This window comes from Nyctibius grandis, chromosome Z, assembly GCF_013368605.1.
Source record: "Nyctibius grandis isolate bNycGra1 chromosome Z, bNycGra1.pri, whole genome shotgun sequence".
NCBI lineage: Eukaryota > Metazoa > Chordata > Aves > Nyctibiiformes > Nyctibiidae > Nyctibius > Nyctibius grandis.
Window position 1 is genome coordinate 22,484,772 of NC_090695.1, and position 22,840 is coordinate 22,507,611.

The 22,840-nt window shown below is 40.1% G+C and overlaps 1 protein-coding gene across 6 annotated transcripts in view; it reads left to right on the forward strand.

The window, feature by feature from the left end:
- ERBIN (erbb2 interacting protein) overlaps positions 1–22,378 on the forward strand; it is a 118,654-nt gene extending 96,276 nt beyond the window's left edge. For 3 of the 6 annotated variants that reach the window (XM_068424112.1, XM_068424114.1, XM_068424113.1), the window contains 6 exons: positions 11,029–11,172; positions 12,006–12,137; positions 13,882–14,091; positions 15,255–15,347; positions 15,949–16,023; positions 19,134–22,378. In XM_068424112.1, coding sequence (XP_068280213.1) covers positions 11,029–11,172; positions 12,006–12,137; positions 13,882–14,091; positions 15,255–15,347; positions 15,949–16,023; positions 19,134–19,241 — 762 coding nt within the window. In that variant the 3' untranslated portion in view covers positions 19,242–22,378. Of the gene's footprint in view, positions 1–10,668; positions 10,858–11,028; positions 11,173–12,005; positions 12,138–12,362; positions 12,771–13,881; positions 14,092–15,254; positions 15,348–15,948; positions 16,024–19,133 lie in introns of those variants that run through there. The other 3 variants (XM_068424115.1, XM_068424116.1, XR_011050190.1) reach the window with 3 other exon arrangements.
- Positions 22,379–22,840: the final 462 nt, after the last annotated feature.

Sequence of the window (22,840 nt, forward strand, 5' to 3'; positions counted from 1 at the left end):
CCCTGATAGCTAAAGAAATTTAATTGAAGATGGTTGGAAAAAATTACTTCTAACTATAGTTTTTCTTTGGAAATCCAAGTATTTGGAGGGATGGGTTTGCTTTTGTTTGTCTTAAGTTGCATAACTTCTGGTGATAGAAAGGGATGGGGTTTGTTGTTTTAAAGCAGTCTGCACAACAACTGCACCTATTCTTCTGATCCAGTTTGAGTCATGTACAACACAAAATATTTTCAGGTTTTCACAGTACTGTGCTGTGGTGTGGGGACCCTTTGTCCCACAAGGCAGTCACAGACTTCACCGTGTTCCAACCCTAACAAAAGGTGCATTTCTGATCTTCCATTTTGCTGGATCTATATATCAAACCTTACATGGAACGACAGAGAAGCAAAAATCCCAGCAATCCCTGAATGCAGAGGGAAACAAAACTTCAGTGCACTGCTAATGCAGTTTATGGCTCATTCTTATATCATCTCCATTTGACAAGTTAGGAACTATGTTTAATACACCAGTGATACCTGTTCAGGTGCTGTAGCAGTGTAGTCACCTTTACTGAAATGAAATTGATTGCCTGACTTGATTCCCTTTATATCTGTACATACTTTCTATCATGCTTTATATGTCAGCCTTAATTTTTGTTTCCTACTAGAGTTCTATGGAATAGCTGCTATTGAGATCTTAGCTGTGCATCTAATTGGACAGATCTTAGAAGTCTGTTTTGTATGTGCGTGTTTCTTTTGTTCTGGCCTTGAAGTATTTAAGCGATTTAAATGCACCACCCCCTGTTGATTGGGTGATTGATTGATTGATTGATTGATCAGGTGATAAAGAGCCTCCTGGAGGTCAGGGACTAGTCCCTGCCCCGAAGGAAGAGGGAGACTCAGCAGTGCCTGTGTGAGTCAGCAGTGACTGGGTGTGTCCCAGGGCAGGAGAGGCTGCAGTCATTTGCAGCTCGTTGGGGAGGGCACTGACTCCCTCCCAGTGCACAAGGCGAGGAAGGTGCCAAGGAGCTGTGAACCAGGGGTGTCACCAGCAGGTATTTCCCAGCTCAGTGAAAGAACAATGGTATCTACCCGGTGGAAGAAGACCAAAATGGATGTGGGAACCCAGACAGAGCTCCCACGGAAGGAGGCGATGGTGCAGGTCGCAGGCTGCAGGGAATGCTACAGCGTCTGTGTGGTGTCAGGGGGCTGTGTGCGCTGTGAGCAGGTAGATGATCTGCTCAGCCAAGCGGCACAGCTGCAAAGCCAGGTTGAAAGGCTTCAAGCCGAAGTAGAAAGGCTTAGGAGCATTTGGGAGGCTGAAATGGAGATAGACTGGTGGAGCCAGGCTTTGCCCTCCCTGCAACAAAAATGGGAGCACCTGCCGGAGAGCTCCCAGGATCGAGGGACCCCTGTACTCTGCCCCTCTCAGGTGGAAAACAATAACCTAGAGGAGAGGAGTGAGTGGAGGCAAGTCTATGGCCGTGGCAAAAGGCGAGTGCCCTCCTTGCCTACTTTGCCTCCACAGCTGCCTCTGAGCAACAGATATGAAGCCCTAGTGGAATACAGCCGGTCCAATGGGGATGTGGTGGAGAGGCAACCTATATCAGAGGTCCCACCACAGTCAGAAAAACCTGACGGGCGTATAGCTACCTCCTCCACAAGGAAGAAGAGAAGAGTTTTAGTGGTTGGAGACTCCTTCCTAAAGGGATCTGAGGGCCCAATATGCAGAGCTGACCCCCATCACAGGGAGGTCTGCAGCCTGCCTGGAGCCCGAATCAGGGATATCACCAGGCAACTCCCCAACCTGGTGAAGGCCACAGACTACTACCCCCTGCTGATCTTCCAGACAGGTGGGGAAGAAGCTGCATCCCGTAGTCTGAGGGGGATGAAGAAAGACTACAAGGCCCTAGGACGGTTGGTGAAAGAGTCTGGGGCACAAGTTGTTTTCTCCTCCCTCCTTCCGTTTTCAGGTGATGACGTGGGATGGAATAGTAGGATTCTCTCTATTAATGCCTGGCTACGAGACTGGTGCTACAGGCAGGGCTTTGGGTTCTTTGATAATGGCTGGTTTTATAAGACACCAGCCGTGACGGTAATACATGGGGAAGGTTTATGTCGTAGGGGCGAAAGGGTTCTGGGACAGGAATTAGCAGGGCTCATTCGGAGAGCTTTAAAGTAGGTTCGAAGGGGGATGGGGTAGTAGCTGGGCTTGCACCACTGGGGCAATGCTCTAGTGTTGAGGTAGACCAGGAGGCCCCTCATCCCCCTGGGGTGAAATCGGTGTGCTCAGCTCGCTCCCTGAAATGCCTGTACACCAATGCGCACAGCATGGGGAGTAAACAGGAGGAGTTGGAAATCCGTGTTCGGTCGGGGGGCTATGATCTAGTGGCAATTACAGAGACTTGGTGGGAAGCCTCGCATGACTGGAATGTGGTCATGGATGGCTATGTCCTGTTCAGGAAAGACAGGCCAGTAAGGAGAGGTGGTGGAGTTGCTCTTTATGTGAGTGAGCAGCTAGAATGTATTGAGTTCTGTCCAGGGGTGGATCAGGAGCGAGTTGAGAGTTTGTGGGTGCGAATTAAGGGGCAGGCTGGCAGGGGTGATACTGTTGTGGGTGTCTATTACAGGCCACCAGATCAGGATGAGGAGGGTGATGAGGCCTTCTACAGGCAGCTGAGAGCAGTCTCTTAATTACAGGGCCTGGTTGTCGTGGGGGATTTCATCTACCCTGATATTTGCTGGGAGGCCTACTCAGCCAGCCATCCTCAGTCCAGGAGGTTCCTCCAGTGCATTGATGATAACTTTCTGATGCAAATGGTGGATGAGCCAACTAGGAGAGGAGCGCTGCTGAATCTTATCCTTACTAACAAGGAGGGTCTGGTTGAAGAGGTGAAGGTTGAGGGCAGCCTTGGTTGTAGCAACCACGAGATGGTAGAGTTCAGGATCTCATGTGGCAGGAACAGAATAGCTACTAGAATCACAACCCTGAACTTCAGGAGGGCCAACTTTGGCCTTTTCAAGCAATTGCTAGGGGAAATCCCATGGGACAGGGTACTAGAAGGTAAGGGGGCCCAAGATAGTTGGTTAGTATTCAAGGACTGCTTCTTCCGAGCTCAAGATCAGAGCATCCCAGCAGGTAGGAAGTCAAGGAAGGGTACCAGGAGACCTGCATGGTTAAACAGGGAACTGCTGGGCAAACTCAAGTGGAAGAAGAGGGTGTACAGATCATGGAAGGAGGGGCTGGCCACTTGGGAGGAATATAAGTCTGTTGTCAGAGGATGTAGGGAGGCAACTAGGAAAGCTAAGGCCTCCTTGGAATTAAACCTTGCAAGAGAGGTCAAGGACAACAGAAAGGGCTTCTTCAAATACATTGCAGGTAAAGCCAACACTAGAGGCAATGTAGGCCCACTGATGAATGAGGTGGGGGCCCTGGAGACAGAGGATAAAAAGAAGGCGGAGTTACTGAATGCCTTCTTTGCCTCTGTCTATACTGCTGGAGGCTATCCTGAGGAGCCCCGGACCCCTGCGGCCACAGAAGAAGTCAGGATAGAGGAGGAATCTGTCTTGGTAGATGAGGTCTGGGTCAGGGACCAATTAAGCAACCTGGACGTCCATAAATCCATGGGCCCTGATGGGATGCCCCCGCGGGTGCTGAGGGAGCTGGCGGAAGTCATTGCTAGGCCACTCTCCATCATCTTTGCTAAGTCGTGGGCAACAGGAGAGGTGCCTGAGGACTGGAGGAAAGCGAATGTCACTCCAGTCTTCAAAAAGGGCAAGAAGGAGGACACGGGTAACTATAGACCGGTCAGCCTCACCTCCATCCCTGGAAAGGTGATGGAAAAACTTGTCCTTGGTGCTGTCTCTAGACACATCAAGGATAGGGGGATCATTAGGGGCACTCAACATGGCTTCACCAAGGGGAAGTCATGCTCAACCAACTTGATAGCCTTTTATGAGGACATAACCCGGTGGATAGATGATGGTAAAGCTGTGGATGTGGTCTATCTCGATTTCAGTAAGGCGTTTGACACAGTCTCCCACAGCATCCTCGCAGCTAAACTGAGGAAGTGTGGTCTGGATGATCGGATAGTGAGGTGGATTGTGAACTGGCTGAAGGAAAGAAGCCAGAGAGTGGCGGTCAATGGGACTGAGTCCAGTTGGAGGTCTGTGTCTAGCGGAGTCCCTCAAGGGTCGGTACTGGGACCAGTACTATTCAATATATTCATTAATGACTTGGATGAGGGAATAGAGTGCACTGTCAGCAAGTTCGCTGATGACACAAAACTGGGAGGAGTGGCTGACACACTGGAAGGCTGCGCAGCCATTCAGAGAGACCTAGACAGGCTGGAGAGTTGGGTGGAGAGTAATTTAATGAAATATAATAAGGGCAAATGTAGAGTCCTTCATCTGGGCAAGAACAACCCCATGTACCAGTACAAGTTGGGGGCAGACCTGTTGGAGACCAGCGTAGGGGAAAGGGACCTGGGGGTGCTAGTGGACAGCAGGATGACCATGAGCCATCAGTGTGCCCTTGTGGCCAAGAAGGCCAATGGCATCCTGGGGTGTATTAGAAGGGGTGTGGTTAGCAGGTCACGAGAGGTTCTCCTCCCCCTCTACTCTGCCCTGGTGAGGCTGCATCTGGAATATTGTGTCCAGTTCTGGGCCCCTCGGTTCAAGAAGGACCGGGAACTGCTAGAGAGAGTCCAGCGCAGAGCCACGAAGATGATTAAAGGAGTGGAACATCTCCCTTATGAGGAGAGGCTGAGGGAGCTGGTTCTCTTTAGGTTAGAGAAGAGGAGACTGAGGGGTGACCTCATTAATGTTTATAAATATGTAAAGGGCAAGTGTCATGAGGATGGAGCCAGGCTCTTCTCAGTGACATCCCTTGACAGGACAAGGGGCAATGGGTGCAAGCTGGAACACAGGAGGTTCCACATAAATATGAGGAAAAACTTCTTTACGGTGAGGGTGACTGCACACTGGAACAGGCTGCCCAGAGAGGTTGTGGAGTCTCCTTCTCTGGAGACATTCAAAACCCGCCTGTACGCGTTCCTGTGTGATATGATCTAGGGAATCCTGCTCCAGCAGGGGGATTGGACTAGATGATCTTTCGAGGTCCCTTCCAATCCCTAACATTCTGTGATTCTGTATTTTAAAGTAGCTTTCACTTAGCAATCTGAGATGTATTTGTGGGTTTAAAAGTGAATGTGTATATAATTGTCTACTTCATATTCTCTGGGATATGACTGACAAAAATAAATCTGAAATGCGAAAAACGTAGATGGGATCCTATATGGCAGCTGACAAATGTGATAATGTGGATATTCGAGGAATTTACTGGATATTTCTTTGTTCTTTTAAAGTAATGGTTTCAGTATTTCTGTTTGTAATTAGAAATTAACTGGGCGAGGGGGCGTTAATCTATAAACTAGACTTCTGAAATGTTTTGAAGTCTGAAAAAAATTTCAGTAATTACAGAACTCATTTAAGGAACAAGCATTTAAGGACCAAGTTCAATTACAGAGCTCATTTAAGGAACCTTTATTGGAAATGCTTTCATAGATTTAAAATGGTGTTTCTTTTTTTTTAAAGCATAAGATACAACACTGACAAAAACAGGTATACAAAATCAAGCCTTATGATTAATATTTAATTCATATCTTCTTGCCTGTGGCTATACACAACTGTATGGGTTAATAGTATTACTTTTGCTGTGACTCTTCTGAGTCTGTTATTGAATTTAGTCATGTTTATTATTTCTGTCCTGTGCTTATTAGGAAAGAGGGTGTAGTGGGTTTTGGGGGTTAGTTTTGTTGTGGGTTTGTTTTTATTTTTTCTTTTTGCTAAGCTCCTGAAGTACTTGTTTATTTTGCTGTTATAAAATTTGGTAACTGGAGGGAGAGAGAGAGGGGGGTGAACCCACTTAAATAAACAATGTCTGCTTGTTGGACAAATTGGAGAAGCTTGTTCCATTTTTGCCCAATATAGGTAGGAAAAAAACTTTCAAGAGTTTAATTTGCATGAGGAGAGAGACAGGATCGTTTTAAGTCCAGCAAAAATGATTAACAGTGGATTCTAGCCAAGTAACCAGCATTTGTAATCCCTTTGACAAGCTCTAAGGGGGCATATGGCAATTGACTGAAATTATCCATCTGGTTGAAAGAAGGTGAAAACAGTTCATGAGACCATTTGTAAATAGAAATGTCACATATGTTCAGGAGAAACAATTTGCTTACCTGATGCAAAGCATATTTTATTGTGGGGTAGAGAAAAGAGCTTATTTAAATGTCAAGCTGCTCTCTAGTGGTTATATATGTAAGCTGTTGGAAAGCATGCAGTCAATTCTGCCCCACTCCCAGCCTCATAAATTTAGTGCACAGGTGACTTTTTAAGAACAGTAATATTTTTCAGCATAATTTCCTTTTTGAGTGTGACTTGCCAGTTTTGCTACCTGATACATGGCAGTAGTCTTGTTGAAAGTTTTCATTTAGGAATTTAAACCAAAGTACTGCGGGTGTAGACCTGCTGGTGTCACACACATTTTATTGTGTGGTAGAGGAATGTCTTACCGGTAAATTGCGATAATAAATATCTGCAACAGTTATCTGCAAATATCTATTATATTTCTGTGTGCTGAGTAGGCAGAAACAGTTACTGGGCCTGACTCTGTCCTTCCCTTACATATGTATATTTTCTTTTTTGTTGTGGATCTCTTGGGGGTTCCTCAGGTGCGTGTTTGCTTTCAGTTCTTATTTAATCTGGAATTAAGTCCTCTATTTTTTATCTACTTTATCGACTATTTATCTAAAATGGCAGAGCTTTCAGAGAAGAGGTCAAAAAGTTTGATTCCGCCTTTCCAGTTCAGAAATCAGAATAGGTGGGTTTGTCCTCAGAGTTACCAGTGTACAGCGCCTTATTAAAAGAAGAAAAACCAAGCGCTTCAGTATTGACATAGAATTGCAGTTTTAATCAAAGGTTGCAAGTTTTTCTTGAATTGATTTTTTTACACTACATATCTAACATGCAAAAAATATTTTAATTAGTACAGCCTGAGATTTTCTCCAAGTTAAGCTTGCTTCAGTATGTCGAGGCAAGTCACTTCAGTGGGTCTGTGCACACATAAAATTAAGTGCTTAAGTATTTATAAGATCATAGCCTGAAGAATATTTTGGCACAGACAAATTACAGGAGTGCTATCCGTTCAGTAGTTGTTAGTTTTAAATTTTGATTTTAGGGGTTTTTTTCTTCATTTTGAATGGACTACTGAATCACAATGTGTTGTAATGATATTTTGTGGATTTCAGAAATCGATACATCACACTTTAAAAGGAATAAAATTGGAATGTAAACAACAAAATTTCTGACCCTGCAAACATTTTATGACAGAATTTAAATTATATGTAATTTTCCATATGTAACCCTTCAATAGGAATGCTGTCACTTACTGAAGATATATTTTTTTGCAGGATCAGGGACCTAAATTCATGCCTTGTTTTTCTTCTGTTGTGACTGAAGAATAGTTTCATAATGTTTAAGTTCTTCTTGGGAATAAACTGGTATCTTGCTAGAATTCTATCAGATTTCAAACAGAGCTTTTTTTTGTTGCTTGTGTGCTTTTATTCTAAAAGGCTTAAAGCATTAATTTTAGGCGTTTCAAGTGTCCCAGAATGCCTTGAGCAAACTTCTTGTAAAGAATCTTAGATAGTCAAGGTGGGAATGAAAAGTAAAGGAATTTCTAGACATTTAGTATAGCCTCAAAGGTAACTTAGGTCCACCTTTAGCTGGCAATTGATTCTAGGTGCTGTTAAATTAATTAATTAATTAATTAATTAGTAGGCTAATACTTAGGCTTAGCAGGTCAGTTACCAGTTAAGGCTAATCCAAGATAAGTAGAATGTAGAGTCTTGTTCCCTGCAGATGCTTGAATTTCATTAGTTCCTGTTCTATACCAAAAATTCATGGATTGCCATGACAGGCTCCAGCCAGTCTTAAAATTACAACAGTATTATCCAATAGAAATTCTTCTAGGTAGATTCCACTGCGTATTGTCTTGCACCTAAGTAAATGTGTTAAGGCATTTCAGTTCCCAAAAGACACCCTTTTGAAATCTGAAATTGTTAATTCTCTTGTAAGCTGCAAAATGGAGAGTATGTTATGACTCTTAGCATTCAAAAAGAATGTAAGTAAACCCCCAAACTATGCCACTAGCTGCCTGCATCTAAACTGATTCCATTAGAGACTGATTTTGACTACAAATCCTGATTTATATGCTGAATTTTTGTTTTTACTTTGTACATAGCCTTTTTGTTCTTGATGTATTGTAGCTTTTAATGTGTTCTTCACAGTTGAATAACTGGTTTCTAGTAAACTTAGCTTTCACAAATACAGTGGAACATGGCGTGTATATTGGTTAGCGTATATTAGTTTAGAGTAACTGAAATGCAATTTCTCAAGCCTCAAATATTTGAATTATCATTTTGCAGGCCATTGTGCCCTAAGAAGTTGTAGCAAATCAGGTGGAGAACAGAGCTGGTACTTGGAACTAACATTCGTATTTAATCAGAAGTTTAGACGATGCATTTATTCCACATTTAATTTTTAATAAATTGGAATAAAAATCAGGGTTTTTAATGGCATCTGCATATTCAGATTTTCGAAAGTGTCTTCTCTGGTGGAGCAGCCTTCAGGAGTCTCACTAGGAAATGTCCAACCCTCATGCTGCTCACATTGAAAAGCAAAATTAAGAGGAATAGTGTTCACACTCCAAATGCTTCAGTTTCTCTCTTCCCAGCTAAAAATAGAGGAAAAATAGTACCTAGATTTGTCACTAGAAATCTCTTCTTGTGTTAAACTAAAACTTTCTTAGAACTCCATGTAATTTTACATGGTATTAGTTGTGTACGGTTTGTACTTGTGGGTTCCTTCTAATTTAGTGTTGAGACACTGTGCTCAGTGTAGAGAAGTGCTGTTCGCAGTGTTTCTCATGTCTTCTCTGCATCAATTGCATGAGCATTTTTTGTACTTTGGAAAAAGTCTCTGCCAAGAAAGGAGATTTTATAAACCCTTGAATAAAACTATTCTCAGGCTGTGTAGTCACCTTGAAGCTTGCTGAACTGAGTTAGCTGAAATCTTAATTCCTGATGGACAAGTTCATGCCTCTACAAGTTGTAGGAAAGTTCTGCCACCTATTGCAGATCTATCTTAGATTGTAAATGCAGGTCTGGATTTAGGTTGTCACTATTTATTGACCATCTGTTTGGGTCCTTCTAAGAGAAGAGTGAATCTGGTGGATGTAGGGATCCCTATAGTAAGATGGTCTGCTAGAGACACTTTCAGAGGATAACTTTCTAGTCTCCCCATGCATTCCTTCTCTTTTTATCTGTCTTTTTGGCACTTAAAGAAGATGGAGACATATAGGAGCCTCTGAGAGAAGCTTCCTGTAAGGAGACTTCAGGGATTTGCCTTTACAAGTAGGGGAAGAAGGCCACCTGGCAAATGATAGAGACTATTTTGAGAAGAGCTGTAAGAAGATGCTTTGAGGCACTAAGGAGCTAAGGAAAACTGGCCTGGGCAGTTTCATCTGGGTGCTTGGCCTGAAACTTAGAGGAGCAGTAAGCTCAGATTGAATGTTTACTAAAGAGAGACTTGAAGGCTGAGTAGAGTCTTCCCCTACCAAGGTGCAGAAGGCCTCTGGGAGACTTGTCTGGAAGCTTGAAAAATCCATTGACCAGAGAACAGGGTAGATGTAGAAGAGGAGCATGAAGAAAGCTCACTATGCCATTGAGTGAGAGAGTAAATACTGTTTTCCAAGGGAGTTTCCAATGACTGTGCTACCAGACCATCTGGGAAGTATGAATATGCAGAGGCATGTGACTTGGATTATTAAACTAGTTTTAGGTTCACAAGATAAAGCTCGTATGAAAGAGCAAATGTCTGCCTGAGGACTAGTGACTGGTTTTGAAAATCAGATTAGTATATGTAGCCAACAGACAAACATCAAAATGTATTCATTCATGTAAGAGTTGTTGCAATATTTTAGTCAAATAATGTGTATTTTGAACTTTTTTCTTTTTTTTTTTTTTTTCCTTGGAAAAATTAGAAACTTTATCAAAAAAACCTCTCTGCATTTGCTGGGGTTTGATGCTTTGATATTTTACTATGATCGTATTTTTTCGTGGGTCTTTGTCACTTTTTCAAGATAGGTTTGTTTCATTTGTCAGGTGGCACATGGAGGATTTTCCTTCTTTTGTGCAGTCTTTTTATTTTGTTTTGTTCTTAAAACTACAAAAGTCCGTGGTGGCAAGATGGTAATGTCTACTGCTTTCTTTCTGTTACCCTTGCCAACGTTGCAGAGGTCAGGTTTGCAAGGTAATGAAGCTCAAAATTAAATCACTATCACTTCTGTCCTTGAGCTCATGTTACCTGTTTGCTTATGGTGGCACAGGGATGGACTCCCAAGTTTCTTACCAGCCTCTCTTTCTTTAAGTGAGGCTTGTTCACATTCTTGAATGAATTGTTACTGTGATGCGTTGTGGATGTTGACAGCATTGCAATAACAGCAAAACCCAGTCAAATCTCTGTCTCTGTGTAAATTTTTATTTGTACTCTCCCAGTAATAGGGAGGGGAGGGAATGAGACATATATATATATATATAATAATAACTGGTAATTATATGGTTTTCCACAGGGGTTTATCTTGACTGCCAGCTTCTCTTCCTACAACACATCTGATATGTTGCAAATTTAATGAAAACCCAGAAATTTTGATAAGCGGTGCACCTTTGTTTTTCCAGACACATGGACATTTGAATGACTTTATTTACCTGTAATTCTGCATGTTAACTACTGCTTGCATGCTGATTTACAGTAAATAAAGGTAAATAGGGGTCACTGAGTTGTGTTTTATACATCACAGTGGTACTGTTCTTGCATGTTTTTGATCTTGCATGACAATGGAATATGTTTGTATTAGTCTATGTATAACATGTCTTGTGGTTTATGCATGCTGCACTAATGTCTGTGTTAAATCTGTCCCCTCTTTATTCAGAGCATGCTGTCTAGGTCCTTTAATTCCAATTATGCTGCAGTTAGCAGCTTTGATTGTGGCAGCTCTAGGGATCTGCATGGCAGCCAGGGTAGTGTTGCCTTGAGTGTTGCAGACGGAAGAGGTTCTGGTGTGCACATTGTTCGAGTGAGTACCTACAGGAGGCTATTGCAATATATAGAGGGGGAAAGAATAAACTGTGAGAGGTGTCTGTAAATTGATAGAGTTGTCCTTTTACATATGGACAATGCTTTCAGTAGAAAGAGTATAATTTATGTGCTGGAATTTTTTCATAGGCATTAAATCAAATAGTTTGCCTTCACTTCATATGCCTTAAACTTATTGCAAGGCTTTTCAATTTAATGTCATGAAGTTGAGTTTTCTAATTGGCTTTTATAGATGGTTGAGCGCGTGTAAAACTGTCTGGTTTTGTTGTGCATACATGAACAAGACATTACCATGCTGAATTTAACCTAGGTTGATAAAGGTTTGAACAAAATCTTGTTATGCTTTTTCCTCTCCCAAACAAATTCTGATGATGTAAACTGTACTGTAAGATACTTCAGGCACTCAAGAAAATTAATATTTTAGTTTGTAAGAAAATGTGAGGAAATGACTCCTTAACTCTGAGCACCCTGAGTGATGTTGAGGTATCCATAGTGAGCACGATAAAGTCAACAGAAGACTTATAACCATAGGAATCCTTGAATAGCAGTCCTTAGAATTTGTCGACTTTTCTTCTCAGTTTATTGCTGATCAAAGACACCTCTGCAGTTGCTAGTTTTTGTAAATATCCATCAATATTTTATGGGTGTGGTGTCTTGGCTAGTAAGATTTTCTACATAAATAATGTACTAGTTTATCAAAGAAGATAAAGAATGATAAAATCCTTAAAATGTTTTATTCTGGTCTTCTTATGAGAATTTTTTAGTTTGAATTATATGAAGCCAGTCGTCTTTACTGCTCCATTCTGTTTAAAGCATCCCCAGGCTTCTACTCCAGGAGACCAGTGCCAGGATGAAGTCTTCATTTCAGGACAGCAGAATTACCCATCTGCCACACTTAGTCTCAAAGATATTCCTCCGGACAACATGAAGAAAATAGCTGTGCAGGTAATCATCTACGTGACACCATAGATAGGATGTATTTATTATTATTTGTAAGGGTGTATTTTTTTTGTTATTTGTAGAAAAATATGCTGGGATCGCAGTTGGAACTGGGGCTTCTTTGAAATGTAATACCCAGGTATTGAAGGTGGTGTGAATGAAACAGCATCCTCTTTTTGGAAGACGAAATAGTTAACTATATGAAAGCAAATAGTTCTCGTTTTTCTTCAGCAGGGACTTTGAAAGGAGAAACTTGCAGCAAAAGATGTATTTGCAAGTGGAAATTGGAATATGGAAATGATTTCAGGAAAGCAGTCTGAAGCTGATTAAACCTTTCGAAGTACAAACTGGAAATCCATTGTGATGAAATTGTGATGATAAACTAGAATTTGTAGGAGACATTCTGTATTTGTCTCTAAGGACCGTCTATACAGGCAGGACTTACTCCACTAGAACTAAATGGATGCTTGTAAATTATTACGATGCAGCAATTTATTTTTATAATTCAGTAATTTCAGTTGCATTTCTACAGACGTTGGCTATTGGGAATTAGCACAGCCGTTGGTAAGTGTTGCCTATGTAAACTCTGGCTCTGGCAGTGCAACAGGAAGTAGTTTTCCTGTCATGCTTTAGGTTTTCAGAAAAGGCGGTAGAAAATTATGTAAATTGAATATATCCAATCTGTAAATAAGCTAAAAAAAGTATATATACACACTTCACCATTTCTCAGAATCATTTTGACATAAAAAATTCAACCGAATAGGTTCTGATATGGGTCCGTTCACATGGTTACAGGTTGACATTTGTACACTTGACTTATTTATAATATTGAGAAGGGAGAGTTTAATATCTTTGTATCCTATAACTAATGAGATAATGGTGACAGGCAGAAAAAATCTATAACTCGAGACTGCAGCATTTTTGGAATGTGGGAATCATCCAGACAGGTGAGTCACTACTTAGGCTGGGTAAGACCACAAGGCACATTGGCGAGGAGCGAAAAGGCTGCCCATCTCAACGCAGAGCTGCAGAGCTGAACAGTAACTCTGAGGCTTCAGTGAGAAACGTTGTCATCTCCAGCATCATTCCTAGTGACATGGTTTGAATGCACTGTATGTCTTGACAGTTCTGTACCTTACTGCTGTTTGTCATCATTATAGCTATCAAGTCGGTGACAGATGTGTTACCAAAAGAATAACATTTAGTGGAAACATCGTTGCAGTTTTGATATTAAAATGTTGAGCTTGTATGTGAATTTCCTCAGAAGGTTGTCTTGTGAAGTGGTCCCCAAAAGATGCTTGGAGAGCATGTAGTTTCTGTTTGCTAGCTGTGTGGCATTTTTACTTTGTGGAGGATGTACTGGGGATCGTTACAAGATCTCTGAATTTTATACAATAAAAGCGCAAACTATAATGATATCAACCAAGTGTCAATACTGTCAGTTGCACTGCTAGAAAATAATGGTTGGCTTAACTCAGTGAAACAAGTGCTAAAAGCAAAGACCAGTCTGGTCTGTTCTAGTAGATTAGCACTCAGAGTAGGTTTTTGTTTTTCAGATTTGTTCTCAGTAGGTCAGAGCTGATGACTGTAAAGAAAACTGAGTGTAATTGTACATGATCCAGAAGAGTAGTCTTAGTAATGTTGCTAAAATTAAAAGCAGTCAGGTATGAGAAATATTGAAATAATAAAGGAGGAACTGAGGATTGCTGCTTATAAAATGTATGACATTGAGTATTCATGTTTTATTCAGATACCTTTGACAAACGGGCAGATGTGCCAGCCTCAAAGACCTCAGGCAAACTACAGCCAAGTCCATCATCTCCCTCCTCAATCATCAGTAGCAAGACATCCATCTAGAGAGCAATTAATTGATTATCTGATGTTGAAAGTTACCCACCAACCTCTCTATACCCAGTCGCAGTGTTCTCCCAGACAAAGCCACGAGTTGGCAAAGCAAGAGGTAAGAATAAAATCTAATGTGACATGACATCTCTCAGTGGCACTGAACTGTTAGATTGTTTTTGTTTCTTACCATTTCTCTGTATATGGTGATAGAAATCATATAGGAATTTATCTCCAGCAGAAGACAGCGTTATCTCAGTGCAATTCTACTACTGAAGACACACTTTCCATCTAGTTTTGAGCTCCTTTTACTTTTTATGCGAACATTTCAAAAGAGAAATGTGGTAGATTTTTAACAGAATGTACCAGAAACTTCAGCTTGCATATTTTTACTGAGCTACAAATTTATTTCTCAACTACATTTATTGATCATCAACTCATTATATCTCTAGTAACTGAAAAAATACGAAGTAGCAGTACAGCTTAGAGTACTTTGCATCTATTCATTGCTCTCCAGAATGCTTTCAGAAACCTGCAAACGTAGTAATGTGCATCCATAAACACAAGCCAGGATAAAAAAAACTGTGAGCATCTGATGCATGCCTGATAATTATCAGTTTTATTTGTGATAGGCAGATGTGGGTAAGTAGTTCTTATACAATTTAATGGCTCTTTCATTGTGGCAACCTTCTTTCTGCTCTTGGACACAGGGTGTTTCCTCTGTATTGTTTCGGGTTTTTTGAGAAAATACTGAGAACTATGTTTTCATTCTGTGCTAGAATGAGAATGTAAATTTCTTGTGTAAAATAAGTTTTCTAGTCAGCTATTCTGATGAGAGAAAGACGAGACAGTGTCAGCAACGTAGAACTTAGAGTGAAAGTAGGAACAAGGTTTGATTTTTGAAAGTTCAGCTGGAGGTGGCGAAGAAATAGAAGGTACGTGTTCTTTTATAGGAACATTTATATTTGCTGGGGGTGTTAAATTAATTCACGTAATATCGAAATATCTCTGAATTGAAAGCCCACATGGACTGTGACTGTAGTAATGTTGATATTGGAGTAAAACTTATGTACAGTGATAGATGATGGTGGTGTATTGGAATCTTGTTCTGAATTAATATTATGAGATACAATACTCTCTTGAACTGTTGTAAATGCTTTTTTTGAGTTTTTTTCTTTTTAAAGCTTTTGTTCACCTGAATTCCTTAGTAATAATTTTATTACAGTAGCTTTGAATGCAGATTTTCAGCCAGTTCATCTAACTTTGGTTGTAACTACTTAGATTCGAGTGAGAATTGACAAGGATCCAGAACTTGGATTCAGTATATCAGGAGGAGTTGGTGGTAGAGGGAATCCATTCAGACCTGAAGACGACGTGAGTATTTTATGCTAATGCATCTTCAAATCATTCTGGTTAATAATGTTTCTAGTGTTTAGCAAAGGGGAGGAAAAAAAAGTATATATATTCCCCAAACTACTAAACTCCTGTACTGGACGGGAAAAAATTGGGGACAATGACATGGAAAATCAAGGTGGTAGGTGACCACAGTGGTGACACGACAACACAGAGGATTATTCTAGCTGAGTGGTTCTTGCACAGTTCCAGATGTCAGTCAATTGACTTGAAATAGTGAATTATGGAGTTTACAATCAGGAAGCCTCTTTTTAAGAGAACATGATGTAGCCTACAGCCTTATTTCTGGTGGTTGATAATTCATCCTGACATATACATCTGCCAAATTAAACAAAAGCAGATCAGAATTTGCCCTTAGTTCTCCTTTAAAGGCAATTCTCCTGGATTTAACATCAGAAAAGGAAGGCAGTCACGAAAGCCAGTAGACCTATAGAATACTATTGCATCCTCTTCTACTTAGGATGGAGAATTGAAAAAAATGTTTTGAATTACATCTGTTTCATGCTACCCTACTATTCATGAAATAAGTTGTCAAAAATGTTTTCCACCTCTGTTTTTCAAGGGTATATTTGTAACCAGAGTGCAACCAGAAGGACCAGCATGTAAGTTGTTGCAGCCTGGAGATAAAATAATTCAGGTACTGTGCTCGTCTAATTAACTAGCCTATGTAATATACCAGTTCATTTTTAGTTTGCACCTTTTCGAAGAGCAGAATGTTTATTTTTTAGATAGATTACCAGTATCTTTTTGAGGAGCATTTTCTTCCACGTGACATTGGGATAGGTGATAGAGGCTGAAGCATTAAACACTTGGATCACTTTTTCAAACTCTGACTATTTTTCACACTTGTAAAGACAAAAAAAACAGGCCTAATGTTGTCATTCAGTATGGAACATGAGCATCTCATTAGGCTTTACTATCATTCATTTATTCAACTTGTGGTCATTCACATGCAGTACTCTGAATAATGTGTTGTCTGAACACCAGCAGTTGCCCCTCACAGCCCCTCTCCCCAGCTGCACTTTGCTGTTACATCCCCCTCCATTCTGCAGTTCCTGCCAGTTTTTGCTGCCTCTCCCCCAGCTGACAGGCTGGACATGTGCAAGCACTGGCAGAAGCTGCCTCTTGGCAGGCTGCTGTCTGGCTGGTCACAGTGTGTACCTCCTGGCTGCCCCACCTGCTTCAGGTGAGCCAAGTAGGTTGCTTCAGGAGCCATGGCTTCTGAGCTGCAGCTGTGCAGTTCTTTTCTGTAGTAAGTCAGTACCTTTCAGACCTCTTCTGTATCAGATTTGTTTGAAGTTGTCGAATGAGCTCATAAGCTATTTGGGGAGGGGACAAGGAAGTGGCCAACGGGATTGTATAAGCCTTCTCTTTCTTAAGGAAACGGGCTAACAGCCCGTTGAACAGGGCTGTAGCCACCTTTAAAGTTGCAGAGCTTGTTAAAAATTACTCATTATTCACCACATTACGGGTTTGAGAATGTTCATACATAGAGTTGACTCTGCTGCATTTCAGTTTTCTAAAAAGAAACAAAACCAAAAACAAACCAACAAAAAACCCACTAGTATCTCAATTAAACCACAACATCATGTGAATGATTTTCTAATACAAACACTGAAAACACAGCCTAATCCTTTGAAAGAAAAGTAAAGCCAAAAAGCACGCAAGAAAACTAAACTGAGATCAAGTTGTTCTCACTAAAAGATGGCCTTGGTTTTGAGCATGGTAAATAATTCTGTACTTGTTCTTCTCATTGGGATGAGAAAGGTCCTAGTTCTCTTACTGCTGTAGATGACTTTAAGGGATGGGGGTAACGCTTCAACACACCATACAGGAACAAGCAGCATGTTAAACCTTTGAAAATACTGGTAGCGTATTTGTTACTTATTTATAAGTGGAACATGTGTGAAGGGTGACTTGTTCTAATGGTTTATTCCTGTCTTTATGGCATTTCGTTTGTCTGCATGACATTTGTAATGAAGTTTCCTTTTGTCATGTTGGCACTGCTTGGGTTTTGCTTTTTGTTTAATGAGGAATTCAGTTTGAAAAAAAGCTTAAGTAGAAGTCGCATTTCTATGCTTAGACAATTACAGGCTGTTTTATTTATCGTAACAAAGAGTATTTCTGTGTAACAGCACATTCTTTATACCTATGATAATCCCAGTGATGATGTAGTGACAGTCCCACTCTGTCTTGTTGCGACTTAGCTAACTTCTGCAGGTTTTGACTGAATATCATCTCTCCCAAAATGACTTTGCTATGCTCGATTTTGCAATGTTCTCTGTAAAATAGGCATTAGGCATGCATATTATAATGTGTGTCTAATACCTGTGTCTAACAAAGATATTCCACATGACTAGTGACTAGATAATCGCATGTAAGTTAGGTTAGGGCTAGGACGTTCTGTACAGATGATGATTTGGAAGGTTTATTGCCACTTTTGCGCTCTGAACAGTCTCTACGTAAATCTTTCCCTGCAACCCTAAACAGATTTAAAAAACACTGCCTTTACAACAAAGGATTCAGCTGGTAGCAGCAGCCAGTGTTCAGTGATGGGATAAGGAACTGCACTTCCAAAATGGCACAGCTAAGGCGCAGAGCGCGTGACCAGTTCTCCCTGTCATCACATAAGGGGCGGTAGCTCAGGGAGAAAGGTGGGATGCACAGCTGGAAGCAATAACAGTTTGGATGAATCTGTCATTCTGCAAGATTTTATCACCCAGACTGAGCATGAATTTGCAGTAGTACACTGTAAGCAGTTGAACCATAGCCATGTTTTCTGTGTCTCCTGTAGGCCCCTTAGGCCTGCCTGTGTTTGCCAAGGCAAACCTGTCCCAAGAATGGCAGTGTTGTTTAAAGTCATAGGAAAATTCAAGCTGGGGGTGACCTTGGGGGGTCTCACACCCTAAAATGGCTCCCAATGCCAGTAACGTTTTTTGTTAAAGGCTTCAATAGTTTTAATTTACCACAAATGCCATTTCTAGTATTCTGATATTTAAACTGGGATATATCACTTTGGGCTGCATTTGCTTTTTTTTGGTGTGGCTTTATTAAGGCTGATGACTTAGATGTCTGATGTTAATGGTTTAAATTTCAGTTTTCTCTTTCGGTTATTTGCAATAGCTTTGGGGCAAAATTCTCCCAAGGCTAACACAGTAGGTTCAGTTTCCTTGTAGCACACAGGTACGTGTTCAGATCACACCAACAACGTAATCTGCAGTGTTTTATTGTCTGCATTCACATAGAGTTTGGTTATTTTAAACCTTAAAGCTTAAATAAACTAACATGAAATGAGACATGTTTCACTAACACAGAATCATAGAATCATTTTGGTTGGAAAGGACCTTTAAGATCATCAAGTCCAACCGTTAACCCAACACTGCCAAGTCCACCACTAAGCTGTGTCCCTAAGCCACCACATCTACACATCTTTTAAATACCTCCAGGGATGGTGACTCAACCAGTTCCCTGGGCAGCCTGTTCCAGGGCTTGACAACCCTTTCAGTGAAGACATTTTTCCTAATATCCAATCTAAACCTCCGCTGGCACAACTTGAGGCTGTTTCCTCTCATCCTGTCATTGGTTACTTGGGAGAAGAGACCCACACCCGCCTTGCTACAACCTCCTTTCAGGTAGCTGTAGAGAGCAATAAGGTCTCCCCTCAGCCTCCTTTTCTCCAGACTAAACAACCCCAGTTCCCTCAGCCGCTTCTCACTGTCATTGTCAATTTTAAATATTTCTTTTTAGGCTAATGGATACAGCTTCATCAATATTGATCACGGACAAGCAGTATCTTTGCTAAAGACTTTTCAGAATGCGGTGGAACTCATCATTGTGCGAGAAGTTTCTTCATAAATACTGTGGATTTTGGGGAAAAGGCAGCAGGATTCATTCAAGGACTTATGGGAAGCTGAATATTTTGCCTATTTTTATACATGAAAGGAACTTGAAAAGACTTATGATCAAAATTTGTACAGGAAATACTGAACTTGTGGTTAAAGGGGGAAAAACCACTGCATAGGACATACAGGAAATCATTTTGGAAATGCATATGGTGAATAAACTTGGTTTTAAGCATTATAGCAACCTAAGGATCACTCCTTCAAAAACAAACCTGTGTTGCTTTTTTTGTACAGATGGTAGGTTTATTTTTGGATAATTCATGCCCATTACTAAACTTTGTGCAAGCCTTTGTGAAGCCTTGCTTGTAGCCAGTGGACAGATGGCAGGGCTGTCTGTCCTGTAGCTGTTTATTGCCTTTATTTTTATTCACCAGATACTAATGTGTTATGCTGAAACCACTTCTGTAGATATGGACAGGAGATATGAAATGTTGGCTTTGCTATGTGCACATTGTATAGATGAATGGGTAGATGGAAGGTGGTGCTGGTTGGACAGAATAAAGGTCAGGTGAAACAACTATCTGCTATCTAAATCTGGAATCAGGAAAGAAGAAAAGAGGGTTTAATTCTGGAGTGTATGTCTCCAATAGAAAATGCAATAAAAGCTCACGGTGTATTTTAGCAAGACTCTAACTGCAAATTTGTGATATTCTACAGGATTTGTTCTTAATGTAGTTGTTGAATATTCATTTGCCAAATGTGATTCATGTTTAGTTGGGTTTTCTTACATACGTAATTTTTTCAACTGTACTGTGGAAATGTGCCCAGAGGTTTTTCTCTGCTGTGGAAATCCCCAGTTTTGTGCAAATGGTGATACTTTTATCTTTATAAAAAGTGCTGCATTTTAACCTTATGGATTTAAAAAATGAAACTGAAATGGCCAGTTTTTAAGGTTGTTACCTGTAATATATATTTAAACACACACAAAGTAAATGGTGCAGGAAGGGTTACGAAGGACACCTCGATTTTGTTGGGCCTGTGCATTGCCCTGTTAATCAGAAAGGAAACCATACGTGTGGAGCTAGGTAACCAAAGCAAGTCTGCGAAACTTGGAACGGTGATGGAGAACTGCTGCGGTGAGGTGGAGAGCAAAGGAAGGGTGTACTTACAACCCACCAGTTCGTAATGATGTTTCTTAAAGGGCTGTTCTACAGGTAACGTTAAATGTGAACTAGACACTTCTGAGTCATTAAAGGGTTTCTAACTATATTAATGTAATAGTGATTTACCACAGGCTGCCTTTGTTCTGTATTACTGTATAAAATATTCAATTATGCTTCTATTAATTTTGCTTACCAGAAGCATTAACTTTATTTTTCTCTTTCTCCACTGTAATTGAATAGAGACTGCATAATCTGCAGTGATAATTAAAACGGTTGTTACGGACCAGGGAATAGTGCCATAGAAGACCAAGAACTGTTTTTAATCAGGGCTAATGATTAGCCTGTCATTGGAGCAATATTCAGCTATTGCAGTTCATTTTTAGTTACATATAAGTTGGTAGTTTGAGACAGGTATAAGTTGATTTTTTCAACCCTTGTGTACAAAAGTAAATGCTTTTAATAAAGCTAGCAAAAACACCAGCCTCCTTTAGTCTCGGGACAATGAGCTGGAAGAGAGAGGAATTATACATAGCTAGGGGTAATAAACAGGCAGTACTTTTTAAATAAGTGAACTCCAATATTATTGCACTTCTTTCAAAGATGGTAACTATTGTTTATTGTACTGTGTATAGTTCTAATAATTTTAATTGAAACCCTTTAACAGCTCTTTGTATATTTTAATTCTTTTTAGTTGATTTTCAGTAATATTTACATAGCAAATGATTTTTTTGATATATTAGCAGAAATGTGCTGTATTTTGATAAAATTCACTTATTTTCTGTGTGCTGTTAATCTTCAAAGAAAAGAATGAGAAACATAGCTATATAACGGCAGGCTTCAGTGTTCCCCCTCTAAGATGTGTTTTGTTGTTGATTAGTTTCTATTTTTTTATTGAAAACGCAAAATGTTCACATCACCTGTTCATTCCTTTTAATCCTGTTATTTTTATCACACACTGCCTTTTAAAGGGAATGCATACAGACAAGTCCTAAATTACCTGGTCTTCTACATAACCTGTATCTTTGGGAAGGGAAAAGTCCAAAAAGCAGAACTGATTCTTTACTGATCTGGGACTGACTTTGTATACATTTTGCAGTACATTTAAATATATTACTGAGGAATTATACTGTATTGTATTTTGCTTTAATGGTAACAGAAGTTTTGAACGTTGTTGTGTCACTTAATTTCCAGATTTATGTTATCACAGGGGAATTCTACCAAAAACCTGTTTGGCTGTGGTAGAACTATAGAAGTAGAGATTTATAGCAAGAAGTTTAGCACTTCTTGTGAAAATACTTGACCAAAGCTTGTCTTCAGTAAATTAGCAGCTTAACCATCTAATAAAAAGTGGATTATGGTGATTTTACTCAGTAAATGTTGGAGTTTTCAGTGGATTGAAATGTGTTTGTTCCTTCCGTGTCTGTGTGTAAAGGTAAACACATGTCAAACTGGATGATTTTGCAGAGAGTGGGAGAAAGATGTCTCCTGAAGTAGTCCAGCCAGGATTCAGCAGGAGGAGAGACAATATCAGCACTTTTCATTTGAATGCAATTTAAACTACGTTTTGAACGGAATAAAATCCATCAGCAGCCTAAGTTACTCAGCATGGCAATGAGTTGATGCAAACTCTCTTAATTCTTTCTATTCTTAATAGTTCATTAAAGAATCAGTTCAACTGATGTAATGAAAAGATGAAGTCTCCCGCCTATTTATTATGTAAATATTTTTTAGTTTCTTTTTTGGACTGGAGTTAAAAAAAAATGTGTATATACTTGAAAGCATTCTATGAACACAAACATAGCAATAAACAACACACAGAATCAAACCTTTATGATTATTTTGGTTTTGTTTAGAAATATTCCCTTGTCAACAGCTACGAAATGTTTTTATTGATCAGCATTTATTCAACATTCCGAATTTTTGTATATAATTAGTCTGTTCCTGAGGTAACACACGGAGAATAGATAATAAACTAATGCTCTTTAAAGCTGTGTGTATTGACTTATTTAAGTTTTAGGAAATTCTCCATAACACCATTTTACTCTTCTATAGTTTCTGTAGACCTTAGTACTCTTATCAGTATACATTAGTAAAGTCTTATTTGTGTTTCTTCTCTGTGCATCTCAGTGCCCAGGGGTCTGCTCTAAGTGGTTTAATTGCAAGACTGGGTTATTCACAATAAAGAAATACTTCTGTGAATAACCCAGACTTGCAACGAAATCAGCAAGGGCAGTGAGTGGCTTTTCTCCTACGGAGATGAGTGGTCTTTTTCTGATGCAGACTAAGTAGTTTCAGTAGCAGAGAGGGGTGACTAAGGCAAGGAGCAGGGTTAAAATTAAGAGTGTCTTGGGAGTGCTCTGTACAAGGGTTATGCGGTAAAGAAAGCAAAGAGCTGGGCACAGGATTTCACAGGAGAGGTAAATGCAGACTTACATCCAGTTTTGTTGGA